Source organism: Siniperca chuatsi, linkage group LG11 (assembly GCF_020085105.1).
Source record: "Siniperca chuatsi isolate FFG_IHB_CAS linkage group LG11, ASM2008510v1, whole genome shotgun sequence".
NCBI lineage: Eukaryota > Metazoa > Chordata > Actinopteri > Centrarchiformes > Sinipercidae > Siniperca > Siniperca chuatsi.
Genome location: NC_058052.1, coordinates 7,412,200 through 7,428,407, shown reverse-complemented (window position 1 = coordinate 7,428,407; position 16,208 = coordinate 7,412,200). Strand labels below are relative to the sequence as shown.

Genomic DNA, 16,208 nt, shown 5'->3' with positions numbered 1-16,208 from the left:
CGTTGAAAAATCAAGACATTCATTCATCCACAAATGTGTGAGAACCCTTCTTTTGTCCTCCCTTCCCCTTGAACCAGAAGTCTGTTTGCTCCAACCACCCAAGTAATGACGCCCCCATGACAGGTGAGCAATGCAAATATGGACATTCATTTCAGGATACAGTTGCCATGTGATTGGGTCGTTCCACATAGAGGTCAGAGAAACAATTAAGGGACTTTATGGGAATCACTGGGGAGTGTGAAGTGGGAGGGCTGCTGCAATAATGGTGCACAGTGATGGAGTCTAGTGTTACAGAGCCAGTTAATAAATGGATTGATTTACTGGTGTGATGATAGCCTTTATTTATTTTTTCACTTTGAGTTTCACATGTATTGTGTTACATTTTTAGTACAAGAGCCAAATTTTGTTAGTTTGTAAGTTGTGATTCAGAAGGTTCAACATTTTTTGATACAAGTTCACCAAAATCAGTAGGATTCATCCTTTGGGGACCATGAATGTCTGTACAAAATTTCATGGCAATCCATCCAATAGTTGTTGAGCTATTTCAGTCTGGATCAAAGCGGTGGACGGGCCAACTGACATTGCCATCCCTAGATCCGGCTACAAAAAACAAATTCAGTCACTCGGTGGGCCAATGGATGTTATAAAAATGTTATTTGTGAACAAAAACCAACATGTTACTGCAAAAAGCCTTCATAATTACAAAGAAGCAGCTACATAGTGGTTTAAAGCTGAAACTGTTTCATGTAAAAAGCCATCACTGAACTGGTAGCATGTGATGCTTCATACCAAATGATAGCAAAGGGATGAAACAGGCAGAACACAGTGCTGACTTCCACTTTCTGCAGATGGAGTGCTTCTCACTGCTGTTTGGCAAACAGTTTGTACTTCAGTCTTATGTTTCAATTCATCACTTTCTGTAGGCGGAGAAGATTCTGTTCATGCCTGACGACGCCGTTTTTCTGGGGCAAATAGGGCAAATTTACAACATCACACATTTTTTTTTTTAGCTGCAATTTGGGATTTATGTTGACAGGACAAATATGTTTTTCCATAATAATGTTGCCTAGTGCAGCTTTAAGAGGCTGGTATGTGATGCTTGGTGTGGGAATGTGATAAGAGAAGGCAAACAGTCATGACAATAAAAGAAGGGAGAGAGAAAGAAGATAGAGTGACACGTGAAGAGAAAGAAAGGGACAGGAAGGTTCTGTTGCCATTCCCGCAGACTGTTATCCCTGACGAGGCTGTATCAGCAGGATGGTCATCTAATCAGCCTTCACAGTGGGACAACTACATCAGTTAGCATCAATGATAAATCATATTGACAGCTATTGCCTGACAGGAGGGGGGTAATGATAGAGGAGGGAATGTGGAACAGTTGAAAAATAGGCTGAAATTAAGGGGAATTAAATGGGAAAAGAAGAGTGATGGACATATTTAGGGGAAGGAAAATTTCTAAAAGAAGAGAAGCACATTCAAGATAATTGCATGAATATTACGAGTTCACTTACTGTACTTGGATTCCACCTCCCCCTCTTTCCCCGTGTCACCCGTTTCACCATCATCACCTCATCCACTGTACCTCTGCCTCCACTGCTCCAGCCTCCCATCCACCCACACAGTTCCTGTTACTAGCGCTTAATGGGTGAAAAAAAAGGATCGGAAATATAGATTCTATTGAGCCTGTGTTTTGCATGACTGAAAAAATGGAATTCAATAGCAGGCTATTACCCCCCCCCCGAATCCTGCAACCTATTTTCCTGGAATCACAGTGTAAAGAGAAAACATTTGTTGACTATGTTAACTTGCGTCATGGAAGAAGAGGACAAAGAAGGGAACATAATGAGAGATGGGGATGTTGGAGCCGCGTTCTGTGGATTGGGCTGAATCAGGGTGTCTTCTCACTCAGGAGACAGATCCTGCTCCATTATTGATGAAAGTGAATGGCAGAAGGTTTCAGGAAGGTGTCTGCTTGTCATGTAACATTAATTGACACAGCCCTTGCGGTGGCACAGGCACCCGTCTGTCCGAGGCTCCCGTTTCAGTTTCCCCTATGATTTATTTACAGGGACACTCGACTGAACAATCACTGGGGTGCTTCAGGCTTATCCGGTGGTCTGTGTGCTGTTGTACCCGCTAAAGGAATGGGTGGTTTCACTGTAAAATACCAGAAAAAGGAGATAGGTCATGCTGCACGAGGTTTTCAGTACATGTACGAACAAATGTGGTGTGTAGGTGTGTCAATGTGATACAGCCTGCACTCATATAATTATTGAGTTGTTCAACTTTGATTGATATCCAAGAGCACATGAAGGGCTGGATCAGGATTTAGTAAAGCAGGCTGATAGTATTCTTTAAAAACACGTACTGTAAACGTTTCATATAAAAATGTCTGTTGAGCAACCTGTTGTCAGCTGATGACATGCATTGATGATTCAGCCTGTACCCAGTTCATGAAAGGTTGTACATGAGCTATTCTGAACACTGTTTGTTGATCAGAGGTGATGCATTTTCTGTTCGCAGAACCAACAACTGCGGTTCGTTTGGACGAAATATGAGAGACCAAAGCAAAGATAAGAAGCTGCAGTTTATCCAGGGCTCTATTTTCGTAACGGCACAGGCGCACAGGATGTGGCAACGGATTTTTTGTCACACTGTGGCCACAGTGACACTGTGCTGGAAGCAGGGTGCGACTGGGAGGAATACATTAATCAGCCAGTGTAGGCTCTGACATGAGTCATGACAAAGCAGATCACGTCTTTTCTTTTCTTTTTAAAAGCAGACCGCTCTGAGCAACCGCGCTCTGACAATTTAGTGATGGAGAGAACAGAAAAATCCACGACAAAAGCCTCTCCCAATAGGACTCAGAAGTAAACCTTAAATTAAATTGCCGTGGGAGGAGATAGTGCATTTGGCTACATGTTCCCGGAACCATTTTCCAATGTAGAAAACTGTTCAATGATATAGAAGAAGAAGGATGGTATTTGCCAGCCTTTTAACTCTGTGCACCATGACGCATGTTGGCAGTTCTGTGTTGGATGATAATCATTAAAAGCACAGCCAGCAAGGATAAAGCAGCAACTTGGTTGCCATGAAAATAACACAGAAAATGACTGCTTCCTCTGCCATGAAACTCTGACCGAGTCTCCCTGTAAGCACGGAGTCCAGGGCCCAGACATCAAAATTACCTAGCACTGCTTGATTATTACTGACACACAGTATAGTGGACCTTTGGCTCTCAAATGGGACATTTACCATCACAGTGAGTTACCAAAATACAAAATGACTGCCATCAAGAAAATATAGCTATGTGCCAGCACAATGCCCACCAATGCACTGTCACAAAAATAGAACCCTGAGTGCTCTGCTGGCTGATTTATGTGTTGTGCTATCACCACTACCAATACTGTGGCTGCAGAATCAAACTGAGTGCGTTCACTGACAGTGGACAGTGACGGATATTTGGGTTGATCACAGTGAGCAATCGCCCCATCCGACAGATGAAATTTGCCCATGTAAATGTGGAAGTTTCTTAGTCTCAAAACACTAGTTTGACAGCTTTGGGGGGAAAAAAAATAAAAGTTATGTGTAGCCGGCATTACTTGCTAGCTTATAATTATAAATCAACAAACTTGCAATCCATGATTTCTTGCATTGTAACCAGAAAGAATACATTATTTAATACAAGTCTTGAACACAAACAGACAGACATCAGTCTTAAAACTGGACAAAGGGTTTTGGTCATTTAGTGTTTTGCATTAAAAGCTTCATTTCAATTGCATTTTGATGACTATGTTTTCAACATGTAACAGGTTCTACAGGATCTCCCACTCATATTTATAGGCAAAAGCAGTTCAAAACTAAAATCCTTTCATACATTACACTGTTGTTGAGCGAGTTTAAAAGTCAAGTACCACCACAGCAATGGCAGCTTGTTTTCTTCCGTCTTCAACCCAGATACATCTATTACTACAGTATGGGAGCAAAAAATATATGTAATGACAGCTTACTTTATTTTCAAATGTGTCTCCAAAACTGGGAAAAACCACTTACTTAACCTCTTACTAGTTTACCTGTTTATTTTTAAATGTTTTGCTGGTCACAGCCTGCATGTCTAACCTTCAGGTATAGCATATTCCTGCCCAATCCCATGATTTGCTGCTGCTCCCATAGTGTGACCGGTCAAATGACTCTGGCTCATATCAGTACAAAAACGTGTGGTTAAAATGCCCAAACAAAGCTCATATTTTGCCATTGTGCTGTTTTAATTGAACAGAGTGAAAGGAATGCTGAGGCAGCAGCATCCGATCACGCTGTCTGGAGCAGGAAGCATATTGGTCATGCAAACCAGCCACTCTTCAACAAACCAATTAATTATTTATGGGCTTCAGTGGAGCAGAGAAAGTTAATTTATTGTTATCATTAGAAGAGTGTTCTGTTTGGGTCCATATGAGGAAGAGTCAAGCTACAATTACAGGCTCCACAGATTAGAGAGAACGAATTCATACGACTGTGGCAGACAGCAGTTCTCACACTTCACAAGTTCACAAGATGCCTCCAAATTTCAGTCATGAACTTCAGTAGTTAGCAGGGCTGGACTGGCCATCTGGCAGACCGGGCACTTTCCCAGTGGGCCGACATGCCTTTTGGGCCGAGACAACTGTCTTTTTTTTTTTTTTTTGTCTGACTGGCCCATAAAACAGGTAGTTCGGCCCATTGTGTTTTTTTTCTTGACACTGGGCTGGCCCAATCACATCTTTAAACCCCTCCCCTGACCTTTGGGCTCAGTGCTTTCATTAACATATGAGGAAGAGTCAGAGAGCGATGCGTCTTTGATTGCGCACCAGTGTGGTCCAGTCAACCCAGATATAATACCCAACCCACTGTGGTTGGGTATTATATCTGTCAGACTCTCTCTCCCAGCCAATTACTTTTGGCCCAGTTGATTCTAACATAACCTGAGCCCCGCCCCTTTCCCATCTCTGTTATGGGGTGACATTACATGGATAAATAGCGGAGTGGAGCAAGATGGACAAATAACAAAGAGACAGTTTTGACTCAGTTTGAGTCAAAAAATCCAGAGCCATTTTGCATTCCCAGCCAGGTTGTATTTGGTTATTTGCATTACTTTTTTCACTTGTTTTTTGAAGGATATGTAGAGTCGAAGATAATACCAAGACATTTTACATGAGAGACTACTAGGATGATCTGTCCAGACACATAGACTTTGTGGTCAGATGTAGAGTGTGTCTTTGTAAAAAAACATGCAAATGGTTCTTCTTAACATTAAGAAGTAGGTGTGAATCACCAAGCCATTTAATTACATTTATCATTGTAGCACTGAGTTTAGAAGCTGCACCCTCTTTGGTTTTTGCATGGACATTATTAAGGAAATACATTAACTTGAAAGATTACTTTTTAGTACCTATCCTCTCTGGAATTAAAACTAAAGTAATGCCTTTAAATGAACACATTGTTATTATATGGAGAAAAACTAATAATGGTGGATTAACTGTGGTTTTCACTGTTCTTGTTGAAAATGTCAGCGTCATCTAACTTCATTACTTCAGTAAATAACATATTTGTTACTGTGCCATCTTTACTACAGTTATGGATGTGCAGAACGTCCATTATTAAGACACTGTATATACAGAACATACTAACTAATCAGTCACACAGCCTTGGAGAGTAACTTAACACCAGGCTGAAAAGCAGTATTTCACTTCTACATCGCTGCAGCAAGTGAGAAGTTCAACCACTTGAGGTCATGTGTATAACTGCAATAATAATTTAGTAAGTTAACTAACGACTTGATTGTTCTCATGAGCTTTAAAGCAAGACTGCTGGAACAGTCCGTTCTATTGCTTATGAATTCAACTTTTCATATGTAAGAGAATGAATGCAATATTTATTTTTTTCAAAAGTGACTTAGTCTTGCTTTAATTAGAGGTGAAGTATTTTTAATTAATATATTGTTATTATATCTGGCTGTAGGGAGGAGTTTGCTGAAAAACGAACAACACTTTTTTCATGTTTGGAAATCCCCTGTCCCTGCAACTGAGAAATGTTGATTGCGTTTGTTGGTTGACAATGCCAATGTTATCGAACTTAATTACATCAGTAAATAGTACGTCTGTATTCACATTACACATTCATTCAGTGACATTTTCACTGCCAACAACAAATAGTGGCAACAACTTAAAATCTTTGCCATTCTTTCGGTAGTTTTGGATGTGAAGGGAAGAGTCCCACTGACTATGGTGAAAACATTTACAAATTATTAAACTAATGAAGCTGTAAGTGGCCACTTCCTCTCAATCATCTCACTTGTATGACATGACTTTAAACCATGTATGTAGTCGTGAACATATCATTGTTGTCTATGTGGCTCTGAGTGAGACAGATACAAGAGAACATTTGAAGGCTGATATTAAAGTAATAAAACAACTGGAATGAATAAAGAAAGAGTTGTGTGAACTTTTAAAGTGCTAACAAATAACGACTTTCTTTGCATTCATGGGGAGCAAGCAGCAGTTTTGCCACGGCTCTGACAGGCATCGTAACATCCTGAAGAAATATGTCATAAATTGTCATTGCTTCATTCCAATTCCTTTATTCAATGACAATGATATGCAAAAGAAAATATGAATTTAGAAGTGTCAAAATTCTACTTCGGCAGCATTACAAGGACACTGGAAAAACACTGAGCTTTTGTTACACTTCTCTCAAACTCTTTATCTGTTCATTACCTTTGGGCAGCCTAATCAACTAAATAACTTTGATTTGCAAATGTTTACTCCTCCACGGGAGCAAAGAGCCATAACACCAGGGATGTCGAGTGAGGATCCCATTGTTTCTGATTAGGAATTCATTTTTTTCTACCCGTCTGCCTCTCTGCCCAGTGCATGGGCTGATTAGCAAGCTAGGGAAGGATAGGTAATGACGATAACACTAAACTCAATAGCTGTTTTATAGGCAGCGGTGCTTTATGACGCTTGCACTAATTGCTTGTGTGATTAGTGAGGTGTCTGTGCCCTCTCTGGTTGCTCCGGCTGTCCTATGAACTGAGCTCTCGCAGACCAGAGCACAGGGGGAGTGTGGGTGTGTGGCGGATCGTTGCAGGAGGAAGACACGGGGGCATAATCGACTTCCCTGTCAGCCCTTTCCTGTGTGCTGCAATAAAGACAAATTAACTTAAAGAAAATCAAAGCATTTTTTTATTGTGATCTCCTGGCAATAAAGTAATCTATTTCTAACTGTCAGTGAGAAGAAGAAAGTCCAAATAAAAAAAGGAGACTGATTTGATAACCTGAAATTCGTGTGAAAAAAAAACCCCATCACATTTCTTTGTGGCTTTGAGTGTGCCTTTCAGAGCCTTGGACTCTTTATATAAAGGTGGATGACCTGAAACATAAAATACTCTGAATATGTTCCTCTCACCGTTAGACTCGTGAAACTACAACATGTTGAAACTGATGCTTTTGAAAGCTTTATGTGCATCTGCCATTCAATCTGACCTCAATACTCCAGTTCTTGATACATGGTCATTGCTCCTGTGGCCAAGCTGAGCTTTTTACTGTACACACACTAACAGTTAACATTGCCAAGCAAACATTCTGGCATTAAACAGATGTGGTTTTTAATATAAAAAACAGAGTTTAACAACATCTGCGGTTGTCTATAGCCTCTGGCATTCATTGAATTTTGGCCACTTGGGGGCAGCGCAACAAGCTGTAAAACATTCACATATTGTCACCATTTGACGCTGTTGTGTGAAAATGTTAGCAAACGGTTGCCTATTTACACCGACATAGAGCAACTTTAGCATTCATTTGGAGTCATGTTTCTGGCCACCTGACACACACACACAGCTAGTCTCTATTTTTTTAGCTGTTTGGTGTTGCTTTTATAGAAGCTGCTTGCTGTGGCTGGAAATGGGGTTGATGGAAGCGATAGGACTGAACCTCAACAGAAAAACCTGCAAAAAAATCAGCTCTGTAGTGCTGAGGGGAACTGCAGAGTTCAGTAATAATCCTCCAATGGGTTCATCACTAATTTGATACATTGTTAAAATAAAAACAGGCGCATTTTGGCAAGAATAATCCAATCAATTAGCTTAAAATGCTGTTCTTTGCACAGCTAACACAAATCAGGTCACTTTCGGATTACGGATGAATCGCAGCCTATTGTTCCTAATGCAAAAATTGCAGTGTCCTGACTTTTCTAAACCTCTACTTTCCTGCATTGCAACAGCAGCTGAGGCTCATGGGTATCGTAGTATTTAGAGCCATCCACCATTCCAAACTTTCAGAAAAAACACAACTACTCAGAAACGAAGTGGACATCTGTCCATGGTTAGCATCGTTTTCATTATAATCACAGGAGACAACTATGTCTTAACACACGTAGAGCGAGTTTCCTTTGTAACGAGACTTTGAGGAGGGTGTTAACCTATATATATGGGAAATAAGCCAATATGCTCACTGTGTTTCTTCAGAAAGTTAATTTGATGAGATTAGTGAACACTCACATTCGTTCATCTCATTTCAACTCACAAGACTTCATGATGAGCGTGAGATCTGAAATGGAGCTCAAAAATCATTTTAACTTGGCAACTTGAAATAAAAATCAAGTTAATAAAAGATAAGTTGATTTCCAGTATTATTTTTTATAATGTGCATATTCGGACATGAGGCCAATATTATTCTTTTTTGTTTTTCAGTGGTTATGCTCATTTTGCCTGATGTTGAGCTTCCTCCATGTTTCTGTCCTTCAGATACTTGCTGGCAGGGTAGTGTTGAACAGCTATCCAGGTTTTCTCTCTGTCTCTTTGTCTCTCTGTCTCTCTCTCTCTCTCTCTCTCTCTTTGATGTGTCAGTTGAGTCGGGCTGGAGCCGGGCAGGCAGCCATGTCCATCAGGTCCATCCATCAAGCAGTGGGCCGGGTGGCAGAGAGAGGATGACGGGCAGCAGAGAAGGGGCAGATGTTTTGCAGGAACTGATATGTGTTCACGTCCACCAGGGATGTCATTACGAGGCGGACAGAGAAACATGTAGCTGATTAGCGGCTTATTAAGTCAAGGACACTGGCTCGCAGTAACACACACAGCTTCCATTCAGGCTAGTGGTGTTGATGGCTTGCCAGTCACTGAGAACCTGAGTGTCTCAGACAGATAACCTCTCCTTCTAATTAACCACTGCTCTGTTCTTAAACTCTAGGCTCTTTTTGATATACCAAAAAGCTCTGGAATAGACGCTGCTTTTGCCATTTCAAGTATAGTTTCCCTGTGTATGCCTAAAGGGGAGAACTCAGTGATTCATAAGGTTTGTGGATTTATCTCTCGGAGAGCCCACACTGTGTCGTGCAAAGTAAATAAAGCAGCGTCTCCCTGAGGGCGTGTGAGGATTGTAGGAATTGAGGAAAGTGGACAGTGCAGCGGAGAGAGGGCTTTAGCCCTGATCCAGGACAATGGCTAAATTGGTATTGTTGAGAATCTCATCTGTGCTCTGTGTTTTCTCCTTCAGTTGGATCTCCTGCGTTGTCTTCAGTTTCCTAAGCCCTGCCATGTGTTGGTAGAAATGTGGATTTACTCCAAATCACATCAGCGTTGTCCTGCTTTCTTTCCTGTTTTCTTTCATTCTTCCTCCGTCCCTGCCTCCATCTGTATGTTTAATACAGTATAGCTTGCCGCATCATTCATTTCAGCGATGTGTGTCTGTATTTCATGTGGTTGGGGGGTTATAGCAATAAATGGGCTCAGGGTTATGAGCACAGTAAAAAATACTGGCAGCGGTGGACCACTTAATGGGCCTGGGGATGGTTTCACTCAAATATAACACTGTTTCACTAACAATGCACTGTTCTTTGTGAAAGAGATAATGATAATGTTTCTATGGACAGCACTGATTTAATGTTTTTGTGTGCAAGAGAAAAATGAGAGCTAGAAACAGAACTAACCTCAGATATTCATCTCACCTAAGAGTCCACAGATGGACCTTAAAGGATATGATGGGTTTTTACAACTGGGGTCTTATTTTTGTAGTTTTGGCCATCATTTCCATCATCCGACAGGGCAAGGAACACAAGCAGTCAGATGATAATACAGGTTTTATCCCGTGAACCTGACTTACACAATTTGCATCCAAACTGGCACCCCAGATCAACACCAGAGATTGTAGTATCTCAGATCACAATAAACCATAAATCTGCTTATAAATCATAAAAAAGACACTCTTTATATCTTTAGATCTCGCCTAATAATCATCATGTTTAGATGTTTTCTTAAGAATCAAAAGTAATGTAGTGATAGTTGTCTGTACTTCCGTGGTAACAGCCAGTGTGTTTACGTGCCCCTTTTCCGGCGCGACTCTTTCATCTATTTCTATCTGCGGATATCCATAAATGTCTCATCCATACGTTTATGTAGTATTAGCATGCTAGGCTAATGGCTAACAGTCCGTCAGCTGTGACTTTATATCAGAGCTGTGACGCCTTTCAGAGCACACAAACACCGTAACCCAGGGAAACCAGAAAAGGCAAACTCATCTACTGGCAATGTGAAGTCAGTCGCCTGCGTTTGGTGTAAAAAGGGTATGACAGAAGGACAGAGTGGAGCTTTTCCTCACAGTGCGAATGTGTCTGAATTTAACAGTTTCCAGGAGAAATCTACCTGGGGAAACCAGAGGCACGTTCAATCTGAAAATGGTGCGCACCGTTTTGCCACGGTTTCTGGGTTGAACGTCATGTTTCCTCGAAACGGTGTGCGACAGGTTTTGAGGTATGTTTTCTCGCCATATTTTAAAGGCCTTGTGTATACAACAGGGTGTTCAAGGCACCACCGTTTCAGTTAATAATAAACGTTTTGCTTCATTTTGTCAGGGCTGAACACAGCCCAGGTGTCTCTAATCCCCTATTACAACATTTAAGAAATGATACTGGAGAAAGCTGACTGTAACCCAGTTACTTAATTGTATATAAACATGAACTGCTAGCAGCTAATGCAGCAGATCAGGGTGCAGATTTGAAAAAAAGAAATAGACTTAAAAAAATGGGGCTAATGTCTCCATGGCAACTTTATACTTCAAGTTTATATTACATCAAAGCATATGGGAACCCTTGTGTAAAAATCTCAAAATACTGTATAGTAATATAAATAATTTGAAAATGTGTTCAAACCTGTTCCAGAACATGTATAGTACCACTGTGAGTAGCTTAATTTATCCTGAAAATAACAATTAATGGTATGCCAGCAAATAAAGGGATTGGAGACCGAGCAATAATAGCCACTGGTTCAAAGAGTTAAGCAAACACAGGTGAACGGTCAAATGATCACCCAAACAGTCCAAAGTCAAGTGAGATCCAAGTTGTATAAACCGGATTAGGCTTTAAATTTAACCCAAATCTAGGCTTAAAAGAGAATTAAAGAGGTGTGACATGAACAGAGCGTCATGCAGTGTGAACCCAAACCTCCCAGCCGCATGGCTAACCTGTCATTTGCATTATAAATAACAAGCCAGTATGTTGGGAGACGTGTAGTGTTTTTCCCTCTCCTGGCTGCCTACTAGTTGCTCTCAGTTATCTCTGCCTTCGGCTGGCAGTGGGAGCCGACATGCTCTTGGTTTTTCTGCCATCGCTTCGCAACGTGTCAGGTCCAGTTTAGCACTTGAAGGCAGGATGTGTCAGAATCACAGCCCTCTCTCTCTCCAGGCTGTCCCGCTTCCAAGGTGAGTCAGGCCTCATCACCACTCCTATAGAGACATAGCCCATCGCATGGTGTCGGTAGACGGCCAGCAGTTAATAGCCCTGTCATGATTTGTCAGGGGAAATACTCATCTGGTGAAGAGTGCAATCACTTAGAGCAAGGTTAGAGTGTTTATGAGTTGGGAGGGAGGTGGACGATCAAATGTAAATCTGCACAGTCACGGCGTGTTTGAGCCTTGACACAAACTGGGCGAATAAAATCCTAAATTGATATTGACAGCTTGCAGTGGAGATAGGCGTCGAAATACAAGCACAGTTAAGGCTGCAAGTACAAGACATGAACTTTTTCAGGAATAGTGAAGCTTAAAATTGAGAATTTCTGGATTTGGACTGGTGTTACTGAGGCAAATTCCTGCACATTTCTGCACAAGTCACTGACTTTCTGTTTGTTTGTCCTCTCTCTAGAAAGAGTTCCTGGCAGCTACGACTGAAAAGGACATCTTTGCCCATCTGGGTCTCGAGTACATCGAGCCTTGGCAGAGGAATGCGTAGGCCTCTGCTATTCACTGGCTGGATGATACCCTGTGCGCACATTAGTGTTTATCCCATCTGCTTGCTGTTCTGCGGCTCTCCTGTGATTCACTTTCAAACAGCTTTTGATTTCCATACAGTTTTGTGTCGTTGTTGCCGTTGTTGTTGTTGTTGTCTGGATTACACGCTGGTGTATGATTCATAATTCTGCTTATTGTCTGTTAGCGAGTAAACACTCTTCTATACCATTCATGGCTAAGTGTTGTAATCATAGGCAGGACACAAAGACAAATCAGTCAGATGTGTGAATCGCCTTGGGTGCCTGCGAGGTGCAGGAGTGAGGGAGTCTGAAAGAAACACAGAGAGAAGCAAAAGAGTGAAGGGGGTGACCACGGAGAGAAAGGGAGGGTGAGGGAGAAGACAGGAAACGATGAGAAAAGCGAGGGGGAAGGGAGCTTTTGTCGAGCAAAATGTTGTAATCACCCTCCTCCTGGCAGGAAAGTGCTTGGCGTGAAGCTGAGCCAGGTCTCTGGGGAATTGAGAGGCGGGTAATGAGCTTCAGATTGAGGAGTGTTTGGCGTCGCCATTTAGCCTCCATTTAAGCCTACGTCCACTGGAGATCGTTTAGCTGGCATGCCGCTATCCAAAGACCCACAGTCTCCGCTCTTGTTCCACAATGAATCCTCTTCCCCAGATGCTCGGCTGAAATTAGAAGCAATCAGCTGCACCGGGAAATCGTGAAGAATTCAGATGGAAGGTAAATGAGTCCACTAACCACATGGATGGATATTGGCATTCAAAACAACTCTGGCTCCAGTGCATAAAACATCCATTATCTTATTGGTTTGACTTTGGCTTATGTTTTATGTATGATGGTTGCTCATCAAGATTTGTGTCCTTATTTTTCAAGCGTACGGTGGCTCTGTAGGACAATGATCCACTAATGAAGAAACTTTATTGATCCCTGTGGGCAATTTGGGTAAGTCTGACACGACCTGCCCGGCTGCCCACACCCTAACCCACTTTCCCATGATGCTCAGCCCCCGGTTTGTCCCATGGTGCCTCAACGAGAGCAGAGAAAGATGAGAGCAAGGCATTCTAGTGAATCACCCTATTTAAAGATCTTTAAGTAGAACAGTCCGGCACTTTGAGGACTCGACCCGGGCCTCCTCCCACCACCCTTTCTTCTTTCTCCCTCATGGTCTCTGTCTTTCTTTCTCTCCCGCTGTGTCGCTCTCTCAACCTTGTTGACACAAAACAAACTTCTGAGTTGCAGTGTTACCCAGATGGAGCAAGTGTGGCACCCTGCCCTCCTGGGTTATCTAATGTTTTCACTTTAAAGCGGGATGAATTCTTACCAAAAAATAGGAGGTCTCTCAAGAGTAAAAAAAAAAATTAAATACAAAAATCAAGTTGACCTCAATAAATTTACATTTGTCCTGCTCTCTTTTTCCTAATTGTTTTTCAAGTGCGAATTGGATCTCTTTCTACTTTCACATTAAATATTCATCAGTGTAAAGGGATTAAAAGGCTGTAGCACTCAATTTAAGAATTCACACATTGCTGTTTTGGTCTTAGAGAGTCTTAAACTGTTTGTACAGCTGAAAAACAAAGAATTAAGTGTAGTATGTTAACGCTATCTGCTCCAATTTCCTCCATTTCAATCCCCACGGAGCAAATACATTTGTGTGGTATCACGTATTAAGTGAGACCATCTTTTCTCTTAGTTACTTTAGCTGACTATACTGTAGGAGATAACTGTGAATGCCAACAATACAACTGATTACAGTGATTATAAGTCGGGACACATTCCTACAAATGTTAATGTGTTGCTGAATTGTCCCTACCAATATTAACAATCTTGTCATATTAACTTCTCTTGGTAGCTGTGAGGTCTGTGCAGAGGTGCCAGGTTTGTGTCTTTTCTGCAAAAAGTGAACTATTGTGATGGAGATTGAAAAAGCGACATTTAGGGGACGCTTGACCTGATGATTTGGCAACCCTGGAATAACCAAAAAGTACCGATAGCACAATGTAAAAATACTCCATTACAAGTAAAAGATTTGCATTCACAATGTTACTGAAGTACAACTACAGATGTGGTACTCAATATGTAAAATCAACCCTGTGCATATTATTATACATTATATTGTTGGATTGTTCATACTTATGCATTGTGGAGCTAATTTCAACTACTTTACACTACTGTTGGGTAACTTAACCTATAAAAGCTTGTCAATTTTTTGTGTATGTAAAATCATAATGTTCAAAGTAACTAGTAACATATAGCTGTCAAATAAATGTTGTGGAACTAAAAATGACAAAATTTCAGTCCTTAAGTACAGTACTTGAGTAAATGTAGTTAGTTACCACTGATGAATGGTGGTAAATTTGAAGCAGATGGTACTGACGATTCAAACATCACAGAACTGAAAATAATTTCACTGCTGGATATAACAAACACAAGTCAGTTGATATTACTGTATATTTCAATTTTGAATTCAAATATGAATGGCGAAAATACCCTCTGAAAAGCAAAAGATGGGTGACATCAGGTTTTTTAAGAAGGACCAAGGTGTCAGTAGCAGCTAAAGAACGTTCTGTAATCAATCCATACATCATCCTTGACATCAATAACCTCCCCTTTTTCCAAGAGTGGATTATGAGTTGAGTTATTATTGTATGGATCATTGTAATTTGGACTTTACTTATGAGGTAAATTAGTCACAGCTTGTCCAGCTGATGTGTTTGTTTGGGAATGTTTAGTCACCGTGTTATCAGGACAATCCTGGCAGCAGCACCTTGACCTCCACATAATGAACACAGGCAGGTGAGCTGCAGGCTCTTGGGTGAGCTCTGATGTCACAGTGAAATCGCTGGCAGTCAGTTCACGAGTTGATTAAATACACACAAGTGGAAGTTTTAGAATGGTTAAAAGATAGGTTGAAGCGTAACTATTAGCCCGTTGAGTTGTGTGGCTCAAATCACCAGACTGAACGAGGGGACAGAGCTACAGAATCTCAGATTTGAAAATGACTTACAGCAGACCGTTGGTTTAACACACAGTAGCACATTATTTAGTGGCTATTTTTCATTTAACATTTATTTTTAAAAACTGTCATATAAATTTTTTTAATATTTTAGACTCAGGGTTATATCAATAAAATGTCAAATGTGTTGAAAATGATTCAAGTCCTGTTTTAGGCAAGTTATAAAACCAAATAATATTGACAAAAGTAAATGTTTTGCAGAGTCAAGCTCTTTTGGTGTATGTCGTCATTGAAAAGAGATAGATAGGTACACATATACACAACTGTGAACATTGGGTGTCTGACAAAAAATGTCACTACCAAACCAACAAACAATCTACTTTGCCTCTCCTACTACCTTATTCTCTCCCAGTGAAACAGCCCACTGACCTTTATTATGATATGCTTAAAACTGAAAAAAGAAAAAAAGTTAAGAACTAGTGCCAACTAGTGTTCAGACACTGCTGTACTTGTTGCTGCTTTACACAGGCTAAATATTTGATCGAGAAATGACTTGACAAATTCTATTAACTCATTGCTGCCCAAATTTAAATCTCGCTCAGAGAAATTGTTTTTGCTGAGGTCCAACTCTAAAGCCTCAGATCTAACTCATTTGTTTATTCATCACTTTCAGCCAATCACATATGGCCATTTTCTATGCAAATCATCGCCTTTGGCTCCTCGCAGTCTGGCAAACACTCCCTTTTTTTTGCATGCTTGATGTCTGAGGTCTGACTGAGATGACAGATGTGTGAATACATGAAAAATTGCTTGCAAGAATTTGCATAAAAGTGCTTGATTTGCTGACAAAAATGTATTTTGCCATACAATCAGTTTTCATTTCTACCTTTGCAATCATTTCCAATCCCTCAGTGTCATTCCAGTGCCAAAAGCCTTCAATCATTGCAGTCATCCATTCTTTTAACTCAGCCAGATCCATCATTGCAC

At 40.9% G+C, this 16,208-nt stretch overlaps 1 protein-coding gene across 2 annotated transcripts in view; it reads left to right on the top strand.

The window, feature by feature from the left end:
* Positions 1-14,484, top strand: part of dntt (deoxynucleotidyltransferase, terminal) — a 75,549-nt gene extending 61,065 nt beyond the window's left edge. For both annotated transcript variants that reach the window (XM_044215201.1, XM_044215200.1), the window contains exon 11: positions 12,166-14,484. In XM_044215201.1, the coding sequence (XP_044071136.1) occupies positions 12,166-12,252 (87 nt within the window). In that variant the 3' untranslated portion in view covers positions 12,253-14,484. The remainder of the gene's footprint in view (positions 1-12,165) is intronic.
* Positions 14,485-16,208: the final 1,724 nt, after the last annotated feature.